The sequence below is a fragment of the Mesoplodon mirus genome, assembly GCF_964341445.2.
Source record: "Mesoplodon mirus genome assembly, chromosome: 4".
Classification (NCBI taxonomy): Eukaryota; Metazoa; Chordata; class Mammalia; order Artiodactyla; family Ziphiidae; genus Mesoplodon; species Mesoplodon mirus.
Genome location: NC_138979.1, coordinates 86,361,724 through 86,382,076, shown reverse-complemented (window position 1 = coordinate 86,382,076; position 20,353 = coordinate 86,361,724). Strand labels below are relative to the sequence as shown.

General features: G+C 42.4%; 1 protein-coding gene across 1 annotated transcript in view; it reads left to right on the top strand.

Moving 5' to 3' along the window:
• The window catches only part of LOC309802868 (uncharacterized protein), a gene marked incomplete at its 5' end in the record, with an annotated part of 160,387 nt that overhangs the window by 36,243 nt on the left and 103,791 nt on the right, over nt 1-20,353 (top strand). The window contains 1 exon segment of the mRNA XM_082618750.1: nt 5,830-5,867. Within this exon segment, the coding sequence (XP_082474876.1) occupies nt 5,830-5,867 (38 nt within the window).

Here is a 20,353-nt window from a genome sequence, read left to right as displayed (position 1 = left end):
GCATTGAATCTGTAGATTGCTTTCGGTAGTATAGTCATTTTCACAATATTGATTCTTCCAATCCAAGAACATGGTATATCTCTCCATCTGTTGGTATCATCTTTAATTTCTTTCATCATTGTCTAATAGTTTTCTGCATACAGGTCTTTTGTCTCCTAGTAGGTTTATTCCTAGGTCTTTTATTCTTTTTGTTGCAATGGTAAGTGGGAGTTTTCCCTTAATTTCTCTTTCAGATTTTTCATCATTAGTGTATAGGAAAACAAGAGATTTCTGTGCATTAATTTTGTATCCTGCAACTTTACCAAATTCATTGATTAGCTCTAGTAGTTTTCTGGTGGCATCTTTAGGATTCTCTATGTATAGTTTCAGGTCATCTGCAAATGGTGACAGTTTTACTTCTTCTTTTCCAATTTGTATTCTTTTTATTTGTTTTTCTTCTACGATTGCCGTGGCTAGGACTTCCAAAACTACGTTGAATAATAGTGGTGAGAGTGGACATCCTTGTCTTGTTCCTGATCTTACAAGAAATGCTTTCAGTTTTTCACCATTGAGAATGATGTTTGCTGTGGGTTTGTCATATATGGTCTTTATTATGTTGAGGTAGGTTCCCTCCATGCCCACTTTCTGGAGAGTTTTTATCATAAATGGGTGTTGGATTTTGTCAGAAGCTTTTTCTGCATCTATTGAGATGATCGTATGGTTTTTATTCTTCAGTTTGTTAATCTGGTATATCACGTTGATTGATTTGCACATATTGAAGACTCCTTGCATCTCTGGGGTAAATCCCACTTGATCATGGTGTGTGATCCTTTTAATGTGTTGTTGGATTCTGTTTGCTGGTATTTTGTTGAGGATTTTTGCATGTATATTCATCAGTGATATTGGTCTGTAATTTTGTTTTTTTGTAGTATCTTTGTCTGGTTTTGGTATCAGGGTGATGGTGGCCTCATATTATAAGTTTGGGAGCGTTCCTTCCTCTGCAATTTTGTGGCAGAGTTTGGGAAGGATGGGTGTTAGCTCTTCTCTAAATATTTGATAGAATTCACCTGTGAAGCCATCTGGTCCTGGACTTTTGTTGGAAGATTTTTAATCACAGCTTCAATTTCATTACTTGTGATTGGTCTGTTCATATTTTCTGTTTCTTCCTGGTTCAGTCTTGAAAGGTTTTACCTTCCTAAGAATTTGCCCATTTCTTCCAGGTTGTCCATTTTATTGGCATAGAGTTGCTTATAGTAGTCTCTTAGGATGCTTTGTATTTCTGCGGTGTCTGTTGTAACTTCTCCTTTTTCATTTCTAATTTTGTTGAATTGAGTCCTCTCCCTCTTTTTCTTGATGAGTCTGGCTAATTGTTTATCAACTCTTTTTTAACTTCTCAAAGAAACAGCTTTTAGTTTTACTGATGTTTGCTGTTGTTTTCTTTGTTTCTATTTCATTTATTTCTGCTCTGATCTTTATGATTTCTTTCCTTCTGATAACTTTGGGTTTTGTTTGTTCTTCTTTCCCTAGTTCCTTTTGGTGTAAGGTTAGATTGCTTATTTGAGATTTTTCTTGTTTCTTGAGGTAGGCTTGTATAGCTATAAACTTCCCTCTTAGAACCACTTTTGATGTATCCCATAGGTTTTGGATCGTCGTGTTTTCATTGTCATTTGTCTCTACGTATTGTTTGTTTTCCTCTGATTTATTCAGTGATCTCTTGGTTATTTAGTAACGTATTGTTTAGCCTCCATGTGTTTGTGTTTTTTACATTTTTCCCCCTGTAATTCATTTGTAATCTCACAGTGTTGTGGTCAGAAAAGATGCTTGATATGATTTCAATTTTCTTAAGTTTACTGAGGCTTGATTTGTGCTCCAAGATGTGATCTATCCTGGAGAATGTTCCATGTACACTTGAGAAGAAAGTGTAGTCTGCTGTTTTTGGATGGAATGTCCTATAAATATCAATTAAATCTATCTGGCTATTGTGTCATTTAAAGCTTTTGTTTCCTTATTAATTTTCTGTTTGGATGATCTGTGCATTGGTGTAAGTGAGGTCCACTATTATTGTGTTACTGTCAATTTCCTCTTTTATAGCTGTTAGCAGTTTCCTATGTATTGAGGTGTTCCTATGTTGGGTACATATATGTTTATAATTGTTATATCTTCTTCTTGGATTGATCCCTCGATCATTACGTAGTGTCCTTCCTTGTCTCTTGTAACATTCTTTATTTTAAAGTCTCTTTTACCTGATATGAGTATTGCTTTCTTTTGATTTCCATTTTCAAGGACTATCTTTTCCATCCCCTCACTTTCAGTCTATATGCGTCCCTAGGTCTGAAGTGGGTCTCTTCTAGACACCACATATATGGGTCTTGTTTTTGTATCCATTCAGCAAGCCTGTGTCTTTTGGTTGGAGCATTTAATCCATTCACGTTTCAGGTAATTATCGATATGTATGTTCCTATGACCATTTTCTTAATTGTTTTGGGTTTGTTTTTGTAGGTCCTTTCTTCTCTTGTGTTTCCCACTTTGAAAAGTTCCTTTAGCATTTGTTGTAGAGCTGGTTTGGTGGTGCTGACTTCTCTTAGCTTTTGCTTGTCTGTAACACTTTTGATTTCTTCATTGAATCTGAATGTGACCCTTGCTGGGTAGAGTAATCTTGGTTGTAGTTTCTTCCCTTTCATCACTTTAAGTATATCATGCCACTCCCTTCTGGCTTGTGGAGTTTCTGCTGAGAAATCAGCTGTTAATCTTATGGGAGTTCTTTGTATGTTATTTGTTGTTTTTCTCTTGCTGCTTTCAATAATTTGTCTTTGTCTTTAATTTTGCCAATTTGATTACTATGTGTCTCAGCGTGTTTCTCCTTGGGTTTATCCTGTATGGGACTGTCTGTGCTTCCTGGACTTGGGTGGCTCTTTCCTTTCCAATGTTAGGGAAGTTTTCGACTCTAATCTCTTCAAATACTTTCTTGGGTCCTTTTTCTCTCTCTTCTCCTTCTGGGACCCCCTATAATATGAATGTTGTTACGTTAACAGCCAGAGGTCTCTTAGGCTGTCTTCATTTCTTTTCATTCTTTTTTCTTTATTCTGTTCCACAGCATTGAATTCCACCATTCTGTCTTCCAGGTCACTTATCCGTTCTTCCACCTCAGTTATTCTGCTATTGATTCCTTCTACTGTAGTTTTCATTTCAGTTATTGTATTGTTCATCTCTGTTTGTTTGTTCTTTAATTCGTCCAGATCTTTGTTAAACATTTCTTGTATCTTCTCAGTCTTTGCCTCCATTCTTTTTCCAAGGTCCTGGATCATCTTCACTATCATGATTCTGAATTCTTTTTCTGGAAGGTTGCCTATCTTCACTTCATTTAGTTGTTTTTCTGGGGTTTTATCTTGTTCCTTCATCTGATACATAGCCCTCTGCCTTTTCTTCTTGTCTGTCTTTCAGTGAATGTGGTTTTTGTTCCACAGACTGCCGGATTGTAGTTCTTCTTGCTTCTCTCCCATCTTTGGCTAATGTGACACTTACCATGTATTTTCTGCTGTATCATGTCACTGTTTGGATTCATGTTTATTTATTATGTTATCATACTATTAGCTACCTTCTAGAGGGTTGAGATCTGGGAGTCCCCTTGAATCTTCCTCGCAACATCAATGAGTCACTGAGCCAGATTGATACTGTCCTCTAAACCAGTTATTCTCAAAGGTTAATATGCATATGAATTATCTGCTAGAATAAATGTACTGATTCAGCAGGCCAGCGATGGGGCTTGAGAGTCTGCATTTCTATTTGGCTCTCAGGAAATATGAAGGTGCAGGTGGGAGACCCATGCTTTGAGTAGCAAGACTCTAAACTTCCCTTTAACCCCTCTCTCTTCCTTCTTCCTCTACGTCACTCTTTTGGCTGGGGACCCTGTTACCTCAGATCCTCCTAACTGACCTGCCTGAAGCCTGTTCTTCCCCACCACCAGTGTATCCCTTATAAAACTATTATCTAGCAGAGCCCTACCTCCATGGTGAACTCGCCCAAACAAATGTGCCATGCAAATCGTAAATGCAGAGTTGCCCTAAGACCTGACCTGTGATCTAAGGATCTGGCTAGGTATTTTGCTTGGGACATCCCCATTCTTCCTTTTCCTGCTTCTGTGGCTTCCTTCTTCTCTGCTAACCTCCTCTGATGAACTCAATATGGCTACTCTGCTTTTCCCCAAAGTACTGATATTCATTTTCTCCCAACCCAAGCCAGGAGCTCTGCACTGTGGCTCCAGATTTTCCACACTGGCTTGGGCTGCCAGCAACACCTTCAACGTGCCCTTTCTTAAATCCACTGTTGCCCCGCTGTTTGGCCAAAACTGCCTGCCTTAGCCAGGCATGATGGTAACCACTTGCATGGATTGTCTCCCAGCAAGAGACAACTTTGTCTCCTTGGACATTTATTTCCAAGTGTTAGACAAGAAGGGGTCCCCTTCTCGGGGCCTTGGAAGAGGTCCTCCTTCCTGCAACAGCACTATGTCGTGTTACAAAAGAGCGTAGCTGAGGAAGCTGAACGTTGATTAGAGGAAATCATGGTTGGGAAGGAGAAATGATGTAGTCTATCGGTGAAAACTAGCCTTGCCTTCTCTATGACTGCCCTGCAGTTGTTTGGTCTCACAGAGCTGGGGGTCATCCCAGACATGGGTTTGCATCAGTGAGTTTCAGGCCACTGCTTTGCAGGATTCCCTCGTGGGTTATGGGAAGCAGTAAGGTTTCAAGTGCCTACTTTCTGTTTTAGTTTATTTTTATTCATTCCTTTGTTATTATTATTATTTTTTTTACTGTCAGCTCTATTGCTCAATAGTAAATAATGTATTGCAAAGAGAATTGTCCGTTATCAACTGGGCAGAGACCAGGGCAAAGAAAGTACCGAGAGAGATTCTGGAGAACAATGGATGTGGAGGAAGCAAAGATGGGAAGTGAGATTCCTGGGTTTGGGGCCCCAGTTCTGCTCACATGTCTATATAATCTTGGAAGGGTGATCTAGCCTCTTTGGCCTGTTCCCCCAGTTCTCAGAAGGGTGCTGGGGACATATCACTGTTTAACAGGCCTTAAGCATAAGTTAGTAGGGCTGTGCGGAATACTTCTCTTCTTTAATTAAAAAAAGGACACATTCTCCCTCCCACAGTGTTCTCAGTGCCATGAAGTTTTCCTCTGCCCTGTAAGTGGGTCTTTGTGTGACCTTCCCAGGCTCAGGGAGTAGACTGAAGGGTCACTAAGACCTGAGCCAAATGCATTTTCATTCTGTATGCTCCCCCTCACTGCAAAGGCTGTCAAATTCCTTCATGGAAGAAAACAATGAATTTGGAAGGAAAATGCAATGTAACCATTTTTTACCCTAAGGAACCAGCTTCGCTTTCCAATGTGTGAATGTTTTCTAGTGTGTTCCCAGGGCCGTGAGTGTTTCAAGAAGTTTGCAGTGCACTGCTGTACTCACTCAACCTCCAAGTCTCACCCCCTCCCAACCCATTCTCCAGAGTCCCCAGGGTTTCCAGGTATAAATCAAGGGACTGCAAGAGCTCTGGCTGGAAGGAGCACAGCGTGAGGAAGTTGGTGGAAGGTGGGAGGCAAGAGTGGGAGGGGAAGAGACTTTCAGCAGAGAAAGGGACTCTTGAGACCCATTTGCAAGACAGACACTTCACTCAGCGTGATTTCTACATTTGTGCCCCTTTAATGGTCAGCAGTAGAATCAATGGAGTGCCTGCTACCTGGTTAATATTGGGGCAGTTAGGTGGCAGCAATGAGCCGGCCAGCTATGGGATCCATGGGCTGACAAAAAGACCATTGAACATTGACTTTTCCACTTTTCTTTCTCTTTCCCCAGGGCAGCCACTGAAGTTCTGGCAGCATTGCTGACATCCAGTAAGTGCCTCTTTTGAAACGTGGTTATTTCTTTCCCCTCTGAGTTCAGTGAAAGATGCTCTTCTGTCTCCATGGCTCATTTTCAACCTGGATGGCAGTAGAACCATTCCTGGATCTTTGGGGTGAGATGGAGGATATTACGGCAGTTCTAACTCGGGGCTGCAAAGAGAGAGTTAATCTCTGTCTCTGTGGAGGTGCCATTCATAATGCTGCCAAGACAACTGACTCTAACTGGAGTATGTTGTCTACTGCAGACCCGAGGAACTCTCCAGCTCCTTCTAATTGGACCAGCAGCTTTTAAGGACTGTTGGAATAAACTGCAGGTTCCAGTGGGATTGTCCTATGGAAGAAAGGTTTATGACAGTGGGTGGGAAGCATGATTCTTGCCTTTGATTCACAGCTCAGCTAGTGACTATATTCTTGGGCAGATGGGGTGTTGGAATCGCTTGGAGAGTGTAGATGCTGATAACCAATTTATATTAAAAAATTGGCTCTTTCCTCAGTTACTTGAGTGATTGCAAAAGAATAGCCCTGGGAGTCTGAATAATTTGAGAATTGTTTTTGTTTGTTTGCCTTGTAGCTCTGGTCTAATTACATTGAGAGTCAATTTCATGTGTGCAATATAGTAGAAGGCACCATGCACTTGGGAGTGAAGAAGTTTCAGCTTAATGTTTTTATTTTTTTCCCCTCCTTACCTCTTCATCTATTTTAATTTGTCATCTTGGAAACCAGCTGCTTCAAATGTGATATTTGTTTCTCTATAGGGAGCCCGAGGCATGTGGGTAATAGGTGAACTTTAATAAAACTTACAAATAAATAAATGAAAATCAAAACACCTTCTCCCCCAACCATGTATCTCTGTCAAATCTAAGTGCAGAGAAAGAGTCACATCACATAGTGCTTCCCTTTGTAGACTGAAAAAATAATTGAAGCTTGAATTCATTTGGTTTGTTGGAACTTGATACAGTACACAAGTCTATCCACAGCTGCCTGACCTGCAGGGAGAGTGAAGGTGGTTAGAGCAGGTTGGGGAATGAAGAGTGAGAGGTTAGGAAGCCCTCGAGATAGGAGGGGGGGAGAAAGTGTTACCTGCGGGTTATGGGGAGAGAACGCTTCATTCTCCATACTGAACTTGACTCAGGTTTGGCATCTGGGTTTTCATTATTTACCTGCTCACTCTGTCTGCTCACCTGATTATAACACCAGGTGTTCGAGGAAGCAAGGTGAGGAAGTTCTTGGATTGCAGGAAGTAAAGATGCTGAGAACAGCTGGGTAAGCCAGCCGGCGAGTGCTGTGCCTTAGGAAGTAGCTTTCTCCTGGATCCTCCCTGCCCAGCTTTGGCAGTAGAGGCCTGATGTTTCATGGGGACAGAGCCCTGCTAGTGTTATCAAATGCAGGGGGTGGGGGTCCCGCTGCTTGCTGCTTACAAAATCAATTACATACTCGCAAATGTTGGTAGAAAGGAAAGATGCCTTTAATCAGAATGCTGGCAATATGGGGAGATGGTAGACTCAGCCTCCCCCCAAAACCACCTCTGAAGATTCGTCCGTGATACTTTTAAAGGGAAGGAGGGAAGTAATCTCAGTTAGTCATTGAGATAGGGGGTCAGAATCATCACCATCCCTCACTGTGTTCAGGCTTGTAGACTTCTGGTGATCTTTCTCTAAGATGTTACCTTGTTCATGCAGTTTGGTCACACAGTCTGTTCGGGAGATTACTGACGGGGAAGCTAGGGAAGAGATCTGGTCATCTGTTAATTACTTATTCTTCATTTCTACTTCTTTGATCTGTGGAAAGAACTGATGAGTTAGGCAAGGTATTATGTGATTAAAAGATTTGAAAGGTGTACTTGGGTCGGAGATTGTAGAGAATTGGGGTGCCTGATTTAAAATTAGTTAAATGGTGCAAACGAACTTATTTACAAAAGTGATATAGAGTCACAGATGTAGAAGACAAGCTTATGGTTACCAGCAGCGAAAGGGTTGGGGAGGGATAAATTGGGAGATTGGGACTGACATATACACACTACTATATATAAAATAGATAACTAATAAGGACATACTGTATAGCACAGGGAACTCAATAATCTGTAATGACCTATATGGGAAAAGAATCTAAAAAAGTGTGGATATATGTAGATGTATAACTGATTCACTTTGCTGTACACCTGAAACTAACAACATTGTAAATCAACTGTATTCCAATAAAAATACAAAAAAAAAAAGTTAGTTACAATCTAGCTTTGCTAAAGTGAGGAGAAAGTGGCTTCCTGCTGAGAGCAGTTTCCTGCAAAGAGCTGTTTACACTAGCTGAGAAAGGCTGACTTATTTTTCTACCCATACACACACACCCCTGAAGCTCAGAGTTGAGTGTCCTGATACACCATGTGTAAAAATCTGAATGTAGTCACATGACAGTTATTAACTATTTCTGTGTAAAACATGATGCATGGGCCCAGGAGAAACCAATAGCCAGTGCAAATACCGTCTGATTCAGGCTTAGAGCCTTAAGTGGGTTTCCAGCGTGCTAGTTGTGCTTAGCACATGGAGTACACTGCACTAGGGGCTCAGTTGTAGAGTGTCTAACTTCTACTCTCCCTCCAGAGCTCAGCTCAGACCTCATTCCCTCTGAAAACACTTTCCCTGGCTACCAAGACCAGGCTGGATGCCCCTCCTCTATGCTCCCATAGGCTCTCCCAACACAACATTGATTATGCTGCATTGAATTTGCTGTTGCCCATCTCTCCCAGCAGATTGCCAACTTTTGAGGGCAAGGGTCATCTTTGCTGATTGTTGTATTACTTGCATGAGCACAATAGAAAGCCTAAAATAAATATTTGTGTACTAAATGTTTAAGTGAATGAATGAGTTATAATATCTACATGTATAAAAAAAGGCAATACCGCCCCCTACTACCCTGTATTCCTGAATCCTATGACCCATGCATAGAACCAGTGATATTAGTTCTAATCTCTGTTTAACTATACAAATAGACTGTCAGGGAAATGATAGCCTGCCATCCTCCACATATAAAACAAGTTTTATTGTCTCATTAGAAGGACATATAGGGTTATTTGCTAATTCTGCTGAGCTGTCCACATAGACATTTGTCTGAGTCTCAGGTTCATCCTAACACGAGAGAGCTGGATGAGAACTTCACTTATGGTCTTTCTACCACTAAATACTCAGCCTTCATGTCTATCAGGGTTTCTCAACCTTAACACCCTTGCATTTTGAACTGGATAATTCTTAGCTGTTGAGGTCTGTCCTGTGCATTTTGGAATGTTTAGCAGCATCCCTGGCCTTTTCTCACCAGGTGACATTGCCAGTTATAATGACTAAGATTTGTCTCTAGACCCTGCTAATTGTCCCCTGGGATGTGAAAATTGCCTCCTTCTGAGAATCACTGTTGCATATTTGATCGCACATTAGCTGAAGCTCATTCAGGGTTTCAGATGATCCCTCCCAAATACTTTTATTGGTATTTCATAGAAATGCTCTTCTTGCATAATTGATCTTAAATTCCCCAGCACTGGTGTCATTCCTGTGGGTTCACATGAAGAAAGAATACGATGGCAGAAAGTCTTTATGAACATGCAGAAGTTACTTGCGAGGGAGGAGTTTCTAGAGATCTAGAGGATCTTAGAACAAGGACAGCAGAAATTTACATTGCAGGGCTTCCCTGGTGGCGCAGTGGTTGAGAGTCCGCCTGCCAATGCAGGGGACACAGGTTCGTGCCCCGGTCCGGGAAGATTCCACATGCTGCGGAGTGGCTGGGCCTGTGAGCCATGGCCACTAAGCCTGCACGTCCAGAGCCTGTGCTCTGCAACAGGAGAGGCCTGCGAACAGCAAAAAAAGAAAAAGAAAAAAAAAGAAAGTTCCATTGCAAGTGCCAACTCCCATGTGTGGGTAGGATTCTGAGATCATATTTGAGCTCAGCAGGCAAGAGGGCTGTTTTTTCTTTTCTAAATTTATTTGTTATTGAAGTATAGTTGATGTACAGTATTATACACGTCACAGTTATACAATATAGTGATACACAATTTTTAAAGGTTATACTCCATTTATAGTTATTATGAAATACTGGCTATATCCCCTGTGTTGTACAATATATCTTTGTAGATTATTTTATACCTAAATATTTGTACCTCTTAATCTCATACCCCTATACTGCCCCTCCCCACTTCCCTCTCCCTACTGGTAACCACTAATTTGTTCTCTATATCTGGGAGTCTGCTTCTTTGTTTTTATATTCACTAGTTTGTTGTATTTTTTTTTAGATTCCACATATAAGTGATAGCATACAGTATTTGTCTTTCTCTGTCTGACTTATTCATTTAGCATAATGCCCTCCAAGTCCATACAAGGTGCTGCAAATGGCAAATTTTCATTCTTTTTTATGGCTGCATAGTATTCCATTGTATATGTGTATACCACATCTTCTTTATCCATCCATCTGTTGATGGACACTTAGGTTGCTTCCATATCTTGGCAATCATAAATAATGCTGCTATGAACATTGGGATGCATGTATCTTTTTGAATTAGTGCTTTGTTTTCTTTTTGGATATACACCAGGAGTGGAATGGCTGGGTCATATGGTAGTTCTATTTTTAGGTTTTTGAGAAACCTCCATACTGTTTTCCACAGTGGCTGCACCAGTTCCCACAAACAATGTAGGAAGGTTCAAGAATGCTGTGTTTAAATAGCAAAGTCTTTCATGGATTTGGGGAGGAGCAGTTGCCATCTTTGTTCTACCAGCCTAACCAAAGTATTGTGTGACATGTAAGGTCTGGGTATGGATGGTACCACTGCACTTAGGCTGGGGTTGCTGTGGGGGAGATGAATGTCATGGAATTCTCTAGTTGCTTCAAATGCCTTCATGCATAAGGAAGACTTGACATCGAATGTCTGTCAATTTACATCCCAGATGAGTTTGTGTTCACTGAACCTAAATGCAGGAAGTCAGTTTCTGTCTAAAATTCAAACCTTCACCATCTGGCACTGATATCTGGGAATATTTATGTGAACCATTATCTCCTGAAAGCAAACTCTTTTTAGCTGGTGATTATTCTGGCCTTGATACTTATCAGTATAAAAATTGGCCATTTTAGTATATCTCTATAATTGCATTACAAAAGGAGAACATTCCCCAGTTAAAATACAGCCAGAAGGACATAGCTACTCCGTTGGGGGCAGTAAACATGGGTGGGCTTGTGAATCTTAGGTCAACAAGGCCCTATGATGTAGTGGGTGGTGGGAGGCAACCCTCACCAGTAACAGGGAGAGCAGGGCTGAGGGATCTGGGAGCCTTGGAGCTGCCCTCCATAACAGAAAGAAAGGGAAAGAGCACCAGGTTGCATAAGAACAATTTTGTTATTTTGTCTCAGCCCTTTCTTCCATCAAGTAGCTATTGCATGAGAAGCCAATGTAGGAAAGGTAGATGGCGGACAGAGAGAAACGAACCAAAAGACAGCTCTCATCTCTTTCCTTTTCCGAGGAACAGCATGCAAAATAAAGCCTTGGAAGTCCTAGGCCTCTTTTCCAATTATTTCCAAAATTTAGAATCCTAAAAATTAAAGTCATTGCTCATTCAAGGGTCCTTTTTGTATGTATGTTGGCTAGAATGGTCTAATCCAGATTCCATACTTTTATTTTATCAGTTCCCCTCTCTCTACCTACGCATGTGCAAACACTAAATTTTCCTGTATTGAAAGCTTTGCCCTTTTATGCTTTACCCTGCACAAAAACATTTAGCTTTTTATTACCAAAACGTAATAAGGCTTTGATTAATAAATAATGCTTCTATTGCAGGCATTTTTCTCTAATTAATAAAAATAAGACATGGTCCTTTGCCCCTGTCCCTTTTTTAAATAAATTTATTTCTTTATTGAAGTATAGTTGATTTACAATGTGTTAATTTCTGGTGTACAGCAATTTCTGGTGTACTCAGTTATACACATATATACATTCTTTTATTTATTCCTTTCCATTATCGTTTATCCCAGGATATTGAATATAGTTCCCTGTGTAATGCAGTAGGACCTTATTGTTTATCTATCATATATGTAATAATCTGCATCTACTAACCCCAAACTCCCAGTCCATCCCTCCCCCAATGCCCCCTCCTCCTTGGTAACAATGTCTGTTCTCTATATCTGTGAGTCTGTTTTTGTTTCATATTTCATTTTATTTTATTTTTAAACCAAGTTTATGTCTAGTTTATTTATATACTTTTAAAATTTTTATTGGACTGTCGTTGATTTACAATGCTCTGTTAGTTTCTGCTGTAAAGCAAAGTGAATCAGTTACACGTACACATATATCCATTCTCTTTTAGATTCTTTTCCCATATAGGTCATTACAGAGTATCGAGTTGAGTTCCCTGTGCTGTACAGCATTTGTGTCATATTTTAGGTTCCACATATAAGTGATCTCATATGGTATCTGTCTTTCTCTTTCTGACTCATTTCACTTAGTATGATAATCTCTAGGTCCACCCATGTGCCCATGTCCCTTTTTCTATCTGCATCCACTCTGCCTTTCTTTCTTTTATCTGTGTCTCTACCTGGACTTCTGTGTCTCTTTTTCCTTTTTTTTCCCCTCATCTTCTTCTCCTTTCTCATTGGCCTCTCCACCTCTCCCTTTTTCTTTCTGCTCCCTAACACCCTTTTGTGAGCATTAGGTATAAATGCAGTTTGGAGAAGTGGTGGCCTGGCAGTGGTGCTTGGAATGAGCGTGCACTGTGGGATTCTGCCTGATCTGTACTGGCTCCAGGGATGAATCTTCATGTAACGCCTTGGTAGTAACCTTGCTGCCCAGCTTTAAAGGTCACATTCTCGCAACAAGGAAAGACCTGAAGCACTTTCTGGTTCAGGCCCTACATCTTAGTAAGAGGATGATGGGTCTACTTCAGACCACTCTCCAACTTCAGCATTAGCATTCAGAGGAGTCTGGGAGTTTGCATAAGTTGGGGCAATGGGGAGGGTGCAGGGAACGGGAAAGTGAGTTAGTAAAGGGAGGGAGACAGAGAAGAAAGAAGGGAGGGAGAGATGCAAGGGAGCTCGTGGGAAGTTTGGCAGGAAGAGGAGGTTCTCTGGTGTCTTCCTCGGTGAGCTCTGCCCGGCTGGCTCACGGGGTCAGCGCAGCCTGTTGCTGGCGGGGGTATAGGAAGGAGGGGACTTCTGGCGCCTAGAGTCCTGATCATGGCCAGACACCTCAAGCTCTCAACGGTCCTCTACTATGGCCTGGCAATCAGCAGTGTAGGGAGTGGAGGACTTGGTGGCCAGATAGTTGCTCTACAGCAAAATGTCAGAGAAGGGGCCATGTTTGAAAAGCCCCAACTGAGGCTTTTGTAGGAATTCTAGGAGCTCTGAGGAGTTCTCAGAATGGCATCAGTGTTTTAGGATGGTTGGCAGTGTGATTCCTTTGAACTTCTGACATACACCAGTAGCCGTAGGGTGGCACAGACTTCACAGGGCTCACATGTACAATCTGTGTTCCCACGGGGCCTGGAATCTGTCCTCCTGGCTTCCCAGGCTGCCTGGACAAGCCTGGTGCCCCAGGGTTCTGCCCACGGAGTGTTTCCCCTTCAGTTTCCAGAGGAGGACCATGGAGTCAGACCATCAGAGCTGGAAAAGACCTTTGAGGTTGTTTAGTGCAGTGGTGTTCAAACATTTTTTTCTTTGAGTAGAGAACTCAGAGCCCTGTCTGTCCGTTTCCCAATGATTCTCCCCTAAGGTGGCCTCTGAGACACGTTCACAAAAATATAGGGCTCCCTGAGAACCCAGAAAACTACTAATCTTTCTAAAAATTGAAATATATTTGACACTTAACATTGTGTACATGTAACACATTTACGTTATAGATTTACATTCTAGATTTGCTACATCTATATTGCTGTATTTCTATTAGAGCAATAATTTGCACCTCTGTCACATCACATAATTATCATTTCTTTTTAGTGGTTGGAATAATTAAGATCTAGTCTCTTAGTGAGTTTGATGACTACAATACAAATTGTTGTCTAGATCCCAGAAAAGGGTTGGTCTTATCCACCCCTCTCCGCATTTTCACACAGGGAAACTGAGGACCAGAGAGAGGGAGTGACCCACCCAGATCTCTGAGACTTAGAAGGTTTCTTGTCCAGCTAACACTGGTTCTTTCTTTTGTCTCAGCACAAATGTCTCTGTCAAGGGTATTGACAACCCCCCATCTCTGCCCAGGGTTAGGTTTCCAATTAAACCTTTTCACTATATTTATACTAACTATAAATATACTAACCATAATTAAGAAGTAACTATACTGTAATCAGTGAGTCCTATATTTTTGCATATGTGTTTGTGTGTATGCATTTTTGTGTACGTATGCACGTATTTTCCCTGCAGGGTCTACCTCCATGGGCACTGGGGTCCCTGTCATAGCCCGCACACCTCACATTGAGCTGTACCCAGAGAACCTCTAACACACTAATGTTAACTAAAGAAGGATCCCAGTTTCGTGACTTAAGCCTCATACATTTGTTTCCAATATGCCTTAATGAAGAGGCCAGCCCAATTCCTGTCCCCAGAAAGAATCAAACTGTGGTGTGATTATAGACCCAACGTCCTTTCTGCCATCATAACTTCTGGAGAAACAAGTCCTATATTTCTGTGATGATCCAGAAATCTGCTTCAAGTAATATTGCTAGATTTTTGCATTTGTCACACTGGATGGACTGCTGTGATCGACTTTGTATGAATGCAGACTAGCAAACTACATCCGTCACACGGTGGGATTGAAATGACAATGCACACGTGTACCATTTATCGACTGCTTAGCGTGTCAACCACTGTATATACCACTGCATGTACATGCCTAGTAAGGGGGTATCATCATCACCATTTCACAGGTGTAGGAACTGAGGCCTGGAGAGGTTGGGCTACAGAGCTTACCTGCTGTAGACCCTGGGACCTGAGCTCTGTGCACACCAAGGAGAGATGAACAAGGGTAGGTTTATTTAGCCCAAAGAAGATAAGATCAAAATATGAAAGGAAGCTAAATAAATACTTCCTAAGTATTAGAAGGATTTGTGTGTGTGTGTGTGTGTGTGTGTGTGTGTTGGGAGCATCTATCATTTAGTTTAGGAAAGAGCATCACACCGTCCATCCCATACAAGCATCTGAAGGGGACCCAGTGAGAAGTGCCAACACACCAACATGGCTGTGCAAAGGGCCAGAGCTTCTGCTGTGAGGCTGAGCATCAGGCAAGGCTGATGAATGACGGGGTGAGTGAGAGGAGAAAGGAACAGGGCCGGGAAGGATTACAGCTGCTAGTTCCCTTTCCCTGCTGGCTTTGTCAGGCCCCCGAGTTGGGGGTGGGTGCTGATCGTCCCTGGCCACAGACCGCAGCTCATGTACTTCCTTTTCCTGCCATGTGGTGGTGCTGTTCTTCTAGTTATCTTGGCCGCGCTAGTCCAATATTTATTTTCGGTGAGTAATTTGTTTATCAGGAGGTTATTTTAATCTAATTTTGGCCATATTTGCTATTCCACACTATCTGTGCTTCCCAGTGTTGGCAGCTTGCATATCTTGAAGGAAATTAGCTGAAGATGGTCCCGGAGGCATTCGCTCAGTCATTATTTAAGGGAGCTGGGAGGAGGCAGGGTGAGCGGAGCCCAAGCCCGGTGTTGGAAAAGTTGCTGGAGTTTGTTGCACTCCCAGTGAGGTTAGCGGGGTTGAGAGGGACTTACCGAGGGTAGGGAGCATCTCGCATCTCGCGCAGCTTTTTTGAGGGCTGCCTCTGGTAGAGAGCAGAGAATCCTGCAGTTACTTTTCCCCATCTCCCCTGATCCCTTGTGATAACCTGTTACCTTCTTCACATTTGCTGCCAAGGCCAAAGGCACGACTTAAGGAAGATGCCCATCTGCCTTCCCATGGTTCACAGGCATCCCACATCCCATTTGATAATATGTTTCATGAACTGTTCTCTGCGATCCCTCAAGGAAGAGGGCAGGAAGGTGGGGAGTGATAAGAGAATTATTGTTTATGAGAGTACCTTCAGGGAATAATGATCATAAGTATTAATTACAGAGCCCTGGCACTTGCCAGGCACGTTATATTCCCATTTTACATACAAGGAAGTTGTAGTTAGGATAGGTTAATCATTTTTTCCCCAAGATCCCATGAATGGTAAGTGGAGAGCTGAAATTCAAACTCCGTTGTGACTGTCTTCAAAGCAGAAAATCTTCCTATTTCAAGGATGAGTCTCACCTTCCACATGGAGTCAGGAAACCTGGACTTGGCTGATGGGCATGGGACCTGAAATTAGTTCTTTGTCATTGTACTTGACTTCAGTTTCGTTTTCCAAAAATGGGAGGGCTGTACAAGTTGAGTGGTTTGAGGGTGCTTTAGTAGAAGAAACTTTTTTTTTTTAAAGAAATCTTCTGAGGAGATGACACATCTAAAGCAGATAAAACGGGAGCAGAAGTGGGAGATCCCAGTGAATCACAGCCTGGCCTTTCCCTTTTCACCTCTTCTTTCCCTGGCTCGTGATTGATGCTGAGAAACTTCCATGGAAGTTCCTCAGGGCTCGAAAGAATCAAGTTTGAAAACCTCTGAAATAAATATTCTCATGGGACACTTTCAGAGCTCAGTAAATTGTCAGAGATTATAATTTAAAGACGGGCTGATGCATCCTTTAGGAGGTTTGGAACACGTGCTCGTTTTTACTGTGTGGTGGTCCTAAGGAAGAGGTAGTCAAGTTTGACTCAGAGAGAGAGGCAAAATTGTTATCTTCATCCTTGAGCCTTAGTCAAGTAACTTTTGAGTCTCTTGGGATTAAGACGCCGAATTAAACAATTAAACTGGACCTAATTAAATGAGAAGGGTCAGTTTTCGGTGGAAATTACAATGGTTGTTACTATAGGCAAGATGGTGAACTACCTTCCCGAGATGGCCAGGATGTTCCCAGGCACCCACACGGGGTCTAACAGAACTGTGGATGGTGGTGGTGTGTTTTCCTTGCCTGACATAAACTGTTATCTGCAAAAAACATTGTTGTAATAAGGTTGCAGCCAATCCTGGTTCTCACAACTAAGCAGGCTGCTGTGTTTCAACCAGGCTATCCTGTTTTCTGGCTCTAAAGACCTGGTTCTATCTCTAGGGCTTTCCCTCTGGCCTGATTATCTATCTGCCTGTAAGTTTGGGCCATGATGTTGCTTTGACAACAGTTTGAATGTGTTCAAGGAAGCTCAGGCTCCTGTGTGAATGTCGTATGTGTTTGCTAAAAGCTCAAACCTCTTACTCTCTAGAAGGTTGATCCACACACACTTACGTACTTTGTTTTCATTCTGGGGAATCAGGGGTTAACATCCAGGATTGCTGAGCTCTAAATGTCATGGATTTCAGAACTTGTGTCACCCTGGCATAATGAGTGACTGGCTATGGATTGACAAAGATAAGGTATCACAAAGATTGAAAGAGATAGACAAAAAGATAAACATCTCAGAGCTCTGAAAGTGCACAGTAGCTTCCTCATCCCATTCAGGATTGACTGTACAATTATTTGTTTATGTCAGGATGTAAGTCAGATGCTTCCAACAGACTTCTAATAATAGCAGTTTGCAGAGCACTTTTTCATATATTATCTCATTTAATGCTCACCGTAGCCCTGCAAGACAGGTAAATATTTAACTCTTCTAGAGCAGCAGTTCTCAGCGTGAGTGATTTTGTCCCAAGGGAACATTTAACAAGGTCTGGAGACATTTTTCATTGCTACATCTGCAGGGGGTGTGGGCGCTCCTGGCATCATGTGGGTAGAGGGCAGGATGCTGCAAAATATCTTACAATGCACAGGGCAGCTGCCCCCGACCCTACGACCTAATATTCAGCCTCAGATGTCCATAGTTCCAGGCTGGGAAACTGTTCTATACAAAACATTGAGGTTCAGAGAGGTTGGCTGACTTGCCCAAGATTGCATGATGTGTACTTGGCACAGTGGGACTGAAATCCATTCTTTCATTTCACTACCAGAGGGCTTCAAATCTTTTATTTTTATTTTAAAGAAATAAATTGTAGGTATTAAACTTGAAATGAAAACCTTGGCAGAGCCATTGCATGTAAACAGCTGATGGTGGAGCTGCTCTGGTGGCAGCAGGGGTCAGAGACCCTGCTCAGCCTCTTCCTCAGCCCCTCCCCCTAATCCCAGGGACACCCAGGCTGCCTGGCAACTGCTACGCCCATACAAGGAGACCCAGAGAACATTAGGCCCCTGTTGGCATCCACAGATCTTCTGGATTTCCCTGAGCTGTTCCATTTTTCTGAGTAGAGGATGACAGCATCTGAGTGTGTGTTTTAGTGAGAAGTGTTGGGCAGTGGAGGGGAGGCGTGCGGGTCAAGTAGGAGGCTGCTGCGGGCACATTCCAGGCGGTAGGGAAGGGGCACTCGGAGGACCACGGGGGATAGGAGTGGAGTTCAAACAAGGAAGCGCAAGGCTCACGCTTGCTTCGGGACTTTTCAGTGCTGTGCTGCCGTATGACATCAGGCCAAAGGACAGCGGGCCAGGAGCACAGAGGCTGAGCTCTTTACCTTGCTCTGCGCATGCTCAAGGCCTGGAAGCATAATGCAGTGTGAACCAATTTGCACGTGATGTTTGCACGTGCAGATTTGTTTTCCTGTAGTCCACACTGCTTGTCTGTACTCTGGCCAGAAGCAGGCAACGCCACTGACGGACAGGTGTCTCCCTCATCCATTGACAGAGAAAGGCAGGCGGGGAAGTGCTCTGTTTTTCTTCTTCCAGGTCTAAATCCTGGCTTTCTTCTTTAAGTGTTGCCTTCTGATGAGTAAACAGTGGAAATGGCAAAATGAAACTAGGAGGAAGGTTCTCTACAATAACCTAGAAGGGACTGGGGCTCGTCTTAGGGCTTAGCAGGTGCTTCTTTCCCTATGAAGAATCTAGACTCAAAAGAAAACTCTGGATGGATAGGAAAACTCCTGGGAAATTTTAGGTCCAGGCAAAGATGATCATTCCTAAGGGCTTTCTTGCAGAGATGTCAAAAACAAATAACAAAAAGGAGAGTGAGAAAATCTGACCGACATATCTGCCCCCCCACCTGATTTTGCACAACCCGCTGTGATGAATATCAAAGCGGTGGGGGTCCCGCATTCTGATCTCTGCCCTACTGCTCTCCCCTCACTTTCTTCACCTGGCTTTAGCTTCCAGACTTTTTGTTATTTGCACTCACCAAATTTGGGCTTTTCTACTTGCTTCGCTCTCCAGATTTCTAGAATTTTCTGTCCCCGGATCTCTGCAGCCTGATTCTTTCCTACATTCTGGTTTCAGTGCTAATGCCCCCTCCTCAAAGAGTTGCCCCAACCACCCAGTCTAAAGTAGCAGCCCCACCAGTCCCTCTAGAATCATTCTTTGATTTTCACTGTAGCACTCGTCATTGTCTGAAGTTACCTAATTTGTGTGTGTGTGTGTGTGTGTGCATCTATTTGGATCTGAGAGTCTCCCCAGCTCCCCCATGGGAATGCAAGCCCCTAAGAGTAGAGACTTTGTGCATCTCATTTCCTGCTCTAATATCCCCAGTGCCTACAATACTGCCTGGCACATACTAGCACGTAGTAGTTGTTAAGTGTGTTTGTTGCAAGAGTGAATGGTGGTTCCTGGAGTTTAGGGGGTATGAGCATGGTTTTAGCTGATAATTCACCGCATACCTAGACACAGCAAGATCTGGCTTTCAGGACAAATTGTCTCTGCTTATTCCCATATGCTGAGCAAACCTCTCAAGCAATCATTTCTTGCTGGAAACAAGCTCCTTTTAGGGAATTTTCAAACTAAATATTGAAAAATTAATCCTACTTCCTCAAATCTAGGATGTCATTGACTATAAGATGCTCCAATTTTTATGTGCCATGAAGAGCGAAAAAATGCTGCCAGTTGTCATTGAAACATTATCATTGTTAAGAAGCATCTTAATTCTGGAAATGCTAAAATGTGAAAAAATATATGCCTTAGAATTGATAAAGTACAAGGTGAGATTGATTCATCATATGGGATGCAGGGAAGTGGCAGGGGGTTCTGGTCTGGAGTATGTCCCTATTTGTTAGTGGTCCCTTCCCCTGTAGCACTGCAGCCTAATACCTTGGACATGGTACTCTCCAAGGACCAGAGGAAGAGCTGGGTGTGTGGAGGAAGAGGCAGATATGGCTTCTGAGGCTTTCTCAAGAGTGGAGAGACTTCTATGGCTTGGGAATGTATCTGTGGAAAGGTATTAGAAGCAGTTGGTGATTCAAAAAAACCCAACCAGCAGTAGGCGAGTCTAGGTTTAAAACAATGCTCTGAAGGATGATTTCTCAGCCTTCTTAGTCACTCTTTCTGAAGCTTAGGAAAAGCATCTTTCATTTTCAAAAGGCAGTCAATGGGAAAACAAGATTTGCTTGAGACCCAAATTTCCTTTAGAGCCAAGTTTACTGAAAAGTATCTATTTTACAAAGAGAAAAAAATA